This window comes from Grus americana, chromosome 2, assembly GCF_028858705.1.
Source record: "Grus americana isolate bGruAme1 chromosome 2, bGruAme1.mat, whole genome shotgun sequence".
Taxonomy (NCBI): Eukaryota; Metazoa; Chordata; class Aves; order Gruiformes; family Gruidae; genus Grus; species Grus americana.
Window position 1 is genome coordinate 23,509,882 of NC_072853.1, and position 7,917 is coordinate 23,517,798.

General features: G+C 51.0%; 1 protein-coding gene across 1 annotated transcript; it reads right to left on the reverse strand.

Moving 5' to 3' along the window:
• Positions 1–284: 284 nt before the first annotated feature.
• On the reverse strand, positions 285–4,045 carry LOC129202351 (uncharacterized). Its single transcript, XM_054814989.1, has 2 exons — positions 4,020–4,045; positions 285–2,701 (listed from the first exon to the last, which is right to left on the reverse strand). Exon 2 carries the CDS (start codon positions 2,697–2,699, stop codon positions 2,076–2,078), a length of 624 nt encoding a protein of 207 aa, XP_054670964.1. The 5' UTR covers positions 2,700–2,701; positions 4,020–4,045; the 3' UTR covers positions 285–2,075.
• Positions 4,046–7,917: the final 3,872 nt, after the last annotated feature.

A 7,917-nucleotide genomic window follows, 5' to 3' on the forward strand; every position in this document is an offset into this window, starting at 1 on the left:
CAGCAGGTGGTGATGGAGCCTGAGCTGAGAACAGGGTTTCCACCTGTCCAGGGCTTGTCAGCAGAAGGAAAAATTAACCCATCCAGCATGTTTTAAGCACGGCTGTGAGCCTGCAGGGCACCGGGCAGCTGGGCCGACACCAAGCTGCTCCCTGCGCCAATGCGCTGCTCTCCTCCCTCATGCCCCGTGAAGCCCCTTTGGCTCTCGTTGCAGCAACCACAAAAACTCTTCTGTCCTTCAGATCCGAGGGAGGCAGGCAGGGCTGCATCCTGTCTGGGCAGAGGCAATGCCACCTCGTGCCCCTGGGGAGGAACAACCCCGTGCACTAGCCCAGGCTGGGGCCGGATGGCTGAGAAGCACAGGGCTGCTCATAGCAGCCTTCTGCACTCCTCCATTCTTTATTTCTTAAATAATTTGTTTTTAAAACACCTTAGTTTCTTGGCAGATGCTGCTCAACAGTTTGCACACTGCAGTGCACCGCAATGCCCTGCAGCACGAGGACGCTTCTGCCGAGCGTGGGGCATCAGCATGGGCAGCGCTCAGAGCTGGCAGACCCAGCCTGTGCCTGTGGGTGAGAGCAGCCGGGCTGGGTGCGCTGGGGATGTGGGATGGTGAGGCCTCGGCAACCCACAGAAACTGAGCCAAAGGCTCCCACAGATGCGCCTCACTGCCAGCGGTCATCCGCTCATGGTTGGAGCCTCATGTTGTCCTCGACCCTGCAGGGTCTGTGTGTGATCTGGTTAAGAGAGGATGGTTTTGCCAGGGGTCCTGTCCAGCCCGGGTAGCCCCATGACAGCCTGCCATGGGCGCTCCTGGGTGTCTGCAGCATCGGAGACCGGCTAATAACTGAGTAACTGTACAATGTAATTACAGGGTTACTTTTGCCCTCTCAAATAAAGTGCTACCTCATAATTAAACATAAAGAGAAGGGCAATTCCAATTATTAGACTTTAATTAGGCTGACAGAGGCACACACGGCACTGCAAGGTCTGTTCTCGCAACCTGCTCTTGGTCCCCACACCTCCCCACGATGCTCCTGGGCAAACCAACTGAAAACAGAGTGAGACATTCATCTCCACATAAACCTCACCAAATGCCATGTGGATCTGAGAAACAAGAGGAACCTGCCCTCGAGCATCCGTCCAACTCTGATGCCTGTTGCAATCTGACCTGCATCTTGCTGCTGTCACTCGATCCTCAGTCACCTTAGCAGCTCACACATTGCAATTTTAACATAAGAATCATAAATTAGACTATGTTCAATCTGTTCACATCTACATGGAATATAATCATAGCCTGGTTTCTCTTTGTGCTTAAAATACTGCAGCAAATACACTGTGTTGTTCTTTCCAGCTTCCCCCAAGCAGCCTTGTCCCTGGTGTGCTGGGGAAGGAACAGCCAAGTGGAGCTGTCTCAGGCTGCCTCTGCTGAGGTGCTGGGTACGGGTGGATTCTGCTGGAGGTAGGAGGGCTTAAAAGTCTCTCTTGCTCCCACTAATCATGAAGTGAATCATAGAATACCAGGTTGGAAGGTACCTTGAGGATCACCTCATCCAACCTTTCTTGGCAAAAGCACAGTCTAGACAAGATGGCCCAGCACCCCATCCAGCCGAATCTTAAAGAAGTGTCCAATGTTGAGGAATCCACCACTTCCCTGGTGAGATTATTCCAATGGCTGATTGTTCTCATTGCGAAAAATTTTCCTCTTGTGTCCAGTCAGAATCTCACCAGGAGTAGATCCAGCCAGGTAATGGGTACAAGTTACTCCTGGGAACATTCCAACTGGACACAAGAGGAAAAGACAGTAAACAATGTTGAGTCCAATACCCACTGCATGGACCACTTGTCTAGACCATAACACATCAGTTTCTCTAGGAGGAGGCTGTGGGGAACCATATCGAAAGCCTTGGAGAAATCCAGGCAGACAATGCCCACCGCTCGCCCCACATCAACTGAGCAGGTTACTTTGTCGTAGAAGACGATCAGGTTTGTCAAGCACGATTTGCCCTTGGTGAATCCGTGCTGGCTTTTCCCAATCATGTGCTTTATTTGACTTGTGATAGCCCCCAGGAGGATTCATTCCATTAATTTCCCAGGGACTGAAGTAAGACTGATAGGCTTAAAATTTCCTGGAACCTCCTTTAAGCCTTTCTTGTAGATGAGGGTGACATTAGACTTCTTCCAGTCTTCTGGGATGTCCCCCGATCTCCACATCTTCTCAAAGATTATGGAGAACGGCCTCACAACATCAACTAGCTCTTTTAACACCCGCGGGTGGACACTGTCAGGGCCCATCGATTTGTATGGGTCAAGCTCCTGCAATAGTTCATGTACCAACTCTTCCTTCACTGATGGCTGCTCTGTGTTTGCATCAACCTGGAGTTTTGTTCCCAAGGCCTGAGGCCCAACAGTGCTGGTAAAGATAGAGGTGAAGAAAATGTTGAGCAGCTCTGCCTTTTCAGTGTTGTTGGTGACTAATTCACCTCTCCTGTTTAACAGCGGGACAATATTTTTCTTCTGTTTCTGCTTGTTGTTTACCTCCCCAAAGAACCCTTTCTTGTAGTTTTTGACATCTTCGGCCAATTTCAATTCAAGCTGAACTTTTGCTTTTCCAACTGCATCTCTGCACGCCCTGGCAATGCCCTTGTAGTTCTCAACAGATAATTGTCTGCTGACACAATATTGTATTAAAAATTCCATTCCTGGAACAAAAAAAGGGTGAAAATCAGGTTCTTGGAGGCCTCTCAGTTTGAGCAGACAGTGGATTTGCCCATATTCCTTCATGAATCTCTTCAGGAGTGCGCACGGGTCCCGTTCACCCACACAGGCAGTGCTTCCTACTAGCAATGCCATCAATTTCAACTGGACAAAACCCACCAGAGCCCCCGATGAATAAAACCACATCCCCGGCCCTTAGGCTATCACAGAGTGGATCTGATGCCTCTCAACAGTTGGGGCCACACCTGCAGAGGCAACTCAGATTTCTGGGACCGGGCTGCGCACTTGTGGTTGGAGGAGCCCTCGTGGTTTTGCACTGCAGCCAGGCACCTCCGGCGTCTGTTTGCAATGCTGCGTTGAAAACAACCAAGCAAACCTGGGGCTGCTGCAGCACTGCCTTTGCTGCTGCACAGGTCAGATGATTGCTGAAAACCAGGAAACAGGGAATTAAAGCGATAAAGTGTAAATGTCTGAGAACTAGGGACCACTGAGATAAGGTACGTTCAAAATGCAGCCCTGCGAGCCAGCTCCCTGTGGGATGACCATGCCTCACCTACCCCATCCCACTGCCCAACCCTGTCCCCCCACCCCTGCTCCCATCCTTTCCTGCCCTAGGCCCCCCCGCTGCCCAGCCCTGATGCTCTCACACTTATTCCCTACTTTAAAAGCAGCCAGGAACAGCTTTACCCCATGCATCTAAGGCTGAGATTGAGGAGTGCTGTGACCTGAAGCACTCTGCTCCAGTACTCAGGGAGCAAGGCTACTACGTTACCTGAGCCAACTTTCCTCCTCCTGGTTAATCAGTGCTAATTGTTTGATTGATCAGGGCTCACCTCCAGCTCAGGAAGAAGAGAGGCAGCACTGCTCTGTCTCAATAGAGCACATGTAATGTATGTTCTTTCAGAAAGCTGTTAGCACCCTTTCAAAAGCAGCTGGGCACACTCCCCAGCACAAGAAATCATCATTTAAGTGAGATGGAGGGTGGCTGTGTGCCTACCAACTACTCTGACACCTCTGCCTGGAGTGGGACCAACAGTGACAGTGCCCAGGTGCCACTCAGGTGTGATGGCCACGTGCTGTCAAGAACCTTGAAACCCTTTTTCCTGGCCTTGTGCTGGACCAAGGCCTCTCGGTGCATTTAGCACCTGCTATCTGGGACAGCTTTTTCCACCATCCTTCCCCTGGGGGTGCAAGGGATAGGGAGCACAAAAATGGTACGGGGACCTGGTATTTGTACCAGGCACTGGGGAGGCACCCAGCTGCCCCAGGGAATGAGGCAGGGAGGGGGCCGGAGGCACTCACCCACTGCCGGGGAAGGAAGCAGTGGTTTTTGTCAGCCACAGGAGGGGAAATCCAGAAAGACGGCTGCTTCGTCAGTGCCTGAGCCTCCCAGGGGACCACGTCATCTTGCTGAAAAAGGAGCTCATGTGCTGGGAAAGTTAAAAATTGACTCGGGGTTATTTAGTCACTGGCCACAAGCTGGTAGCAGGATTACGGGCATGAGCGCAACGCCCCCGCCAGCACCCACCACGCAGCACCCAGGGGGACAGGCTGCCTTTGCTCCTGCATGCCTTGTCCCCTCTCGTCCTGGCAGTGCGGTGCAGGGGATGTGCAGCTGGTGGCCCTTGAAAGGCAGCTCCAGCCAGGCAGAAACCCCGCCACTGCGGTGCCCTTGCCGGCTGCGGCAGTGCTGGCCTCTCCTCTGCTTGCACCCAGCTCTGGCTCTCGAGCACCCTGTATGCCACTGACAGCCTGCAGAGAGAGGGGCCATGCCTGGGGGACAGGCCTTGAGGACATAGCCTGGGGACATGCCTGGGGACATGCCTGGGGGATGAACCACTGGGCTGGTGGGAGCAGGCTGAGGCTCTAATTCAGTTATTCCTATCCAACCGGGAGCAACCTTGGACATCCCTCCAGGGCACCGTGTCGTTTAGAGGTGAGGCTGTCCTCAAGTGCCATCATTTTGCACATTTTAATACAGAAAGAAGATCACCCCCCACTCTGTGCCACAAGAAAGGGGGTGGCAGGACCCCAAGAGACCTCAGCCCCTCCCTGGGCAGAGGGACAGCACTGCCAGGAAAATAAAGTGAGTCAAAAGGCGGCATCGTCCCTTGCTCCTTGAGGGTTGCAGGACATGATCATTTTGGGATCAGCAAAAGGAGATCAGCAGTTCTGGGCAACCTTTCCTGTTCTGCCATTACCTTCTTTTTAAAACCTCTGAAGGGGGCAAAGCAGCAGGGAGGAAGCCAGAGAAGCGGTAAAGGCTGTGATCTGAGATCTGTGTGCCATCGATTCGTTGCTCACAGAACAGGGATGGCAATTAACTGTCTAAAAAGTGGAGGATGAGGGAGAGCTCAAGGAAGGAGCAATCCGCTTTTTCACATACAGTAAGCCATTCTGGATTGCTGTGGTCACCTACATGGTGCAAGACATCACGGGACAAAAAGTTGGAAGAGACAACTTTCTCAAGCTCCCTTTTAAGTCACATACCCCAATGTGACTTTCCACCTCACGTTGTTTTGGTGGGACAAGCTGCCCCGGTCTGCAGGGAGGATTCTGCAACTTCCAGGAGAAAGGACATCTCAGGATGTAGGCTTGTAACTGGCAGCTTGAATTCAGCCTGTCAAATAAACGTGGGTTAGATTCAGGCTAAAGTAGTAGCTGTACAGGTGAAACAAGAAAGGTCTCCAGATCCACATGGCTTGAACTCCGGGGGAAGCTGAGCCCATCCTCACACATTCAGTCCTGAGATGTGGTGAAGCAGAGACCAGCAGCAAATTTTGGACATGAATCAGATGTTTTCAGAAACATATGCAATTTTTGAGATCCTGGCTGCTGATTCAAGCCCACCTGTAATTTATAGTTCTGCTTGTCAAAAGAGAAGGCAGTGTTTTGGGGCAGAGCCAGACTGGAACAGCTTCAGACTCAGCAACAGACCTTTCATGAATGTAGGCATGTTTCCAGTGACCTCATTTTTTGGAAGGGCTGCCCTCTCTCCTGTCCTCAGCGGATGGTCCTCTTTTGAATATCTGTTGGCTCCCTGTTTGCATCTCTATTCTTAAGATTTTGAATCCGAAGCACCGGTTAGGACATACACCACTTGCAAGAATACCTTGTTGTGGCAAAGCCCATGAAACTGCAGGCAGTGTTAATTAGCTATAAAGCTCCTGAGCCAACTTTCTGTAAATGGTGTCGTAGGGCTATAATTCTCCATTCAGCTCTCCAGGCAGCCTCCTGCAGATATAAGCTCTCGTTCCCTTCTGGATTGTTACTGGATTTGAGAGATATGCTTCGATCCTTGTTGCTGCCAGAGCAGCTAATGACTAGACAGGTCTACCTGGCAGGCTCTGTCATACAGCGCACCGGGTGCTCCAGCCCTCAGTCCAGCAAAGTGATGACGTGCCCTGTATAAAGCATGTGAAGATTCTTGCAGAAGTCAGCATAAGGGCCCAGCACCTTCTGGATCGGGCCACCAGCAACCCATGAAGGAAGAGCCATCAAGTGGCAAATACTGCCATGGCTGGATATGGTTCTTCAGAGCAATGAACTGGTGAGCCATGGTCCAAGTGGTCAGTTCCCAGTCCATACACCTCTAGTCTATAACACTGGTTTCCACTGCAAAGATTGTAAGTTGCTCCAGTATGTGCCTCACCCTTCTTATTTATAGCAATTAGTGAGGCATTTCATGAAAAAAAAAAAGGGGGGACTTCCTATTAAAGAAAGGAAACGATGACAAATCAAAAGATATCGGTGGTAAAAAAAAATTACAGCTTGCCTAGCAAAACAGCTATCCTATTATCTCATCAACATGGCACAGACAGCAGAAATTATAAATAGCAGCAGTGGTAATGCCTGGGAGTTGCATCTTGGCACCGCTGCCTCTGGCCACCTCTTTCTGGCTCCCGTTCACAGTGACGTACGAGGGCAGGGATAGCAGCTAGACAGAAAATCCCTGTCAGCCCTCTGACCCCGTGCTCAGGCAGGGCAGGCCCCAGCTGAGCACTCACGGGGACGCAGCAGGCAGGCGTACCACTGACACTCAATCCTAGCCTCAACAGCAGTGGAGAACAAGGCTCTTTTGTTGGGAAATGCAGATTTTCTTGGTGCAGCTTAGCTGAAAGGCACAAGGGGAAGAGTCGGGAGATGGTAATTGTTTTTAACTGGTTGTCCTGATACTTGAGATGATGGCGTATAGTGCAGCCTTGGCTATGATAATCTCTGGAGAAAGGCTTTGTGCTACTATTACAATATTGGACTAAAGAAAGGCAGGAGGAGAGCCAGGAGAGCCTCTGTGGGCTGGCTCTCACACCAAAGCTGGGAATGGGGAGCATCATTTATTAATTTCTATTGGGAGGGCTTCATTAAGAATGTGACTATATTTATGGAGGATAGTGAAGGAAACAGCCTGTGCACCATCCTGTTGCTTGCATGTTTATTCCAAGATGTTGGAGACATGGATGTATACGAGCACCTCATTGCATGACCCTCGCGATATGGGACAGACACAGACTCCCAGAGCCAGCGTGGTATTCCAGAGGGGTTGCAGCAGGATCCCACTTTCTTTTGGGTTTCAGACCAGCACACATCACTGGGACCATGGGCAGCAGATCAGTCCCAACCAACAGCTCAGCTGACAGACAGTAACTTGGGACCTTTGGTAATCTGAAACGTGTTACCTTGTTCAGGGTCAGGCCAAGCTCAGCAGATGGGATGGGACTTCCTAACTTAATTTAACCGCTTCAAATTCTGTGTCCCTAGCCTAAGATTGGTATTTAGCCAAGATACTTGCTCCCGGCTCCAAAACTAAGGCAAACTTCACACACATGCCTCCCATGTGAAGGTCGTCTGCACAGGGCATAAAGACCTTACCTCGTTGATGGAGTTAAAAGCACTGAGTGCATCTCCTCCAGCCCACCACAGCTGTGGGCATACGGAGCAGTCACACATCCCAGTGGGATCCCCATTTGCAGCAGGGTCTGGGTATCACGGTGCCAGCTGGTCGCCTGTCACTCCAGAAAAGAAAGGCTAACTGGGCCTAAAATGTAGGGCACAGCTTATTTCCAACAGATGCCCTCACTGACATGTTAGTTGTGACACCTACTGATGTTCAGTATGGAAATCATCCTTGGGTGCGGATGCACGGCCCACTCCAATTCATGACTGGCACAAGGTGTGTGCTCCAGCCCCTCGAGGGGATGTG

What these genes read in the sequence shown, in the direction of transcription:
- LOC129202351 (XM_054814989.1), bottom strand. Translation starts at nt 2,699, where the DNA reads ATGGAATTTTTAATACAATATTGTGTCAGCAGACAATTATCTGTTGAG.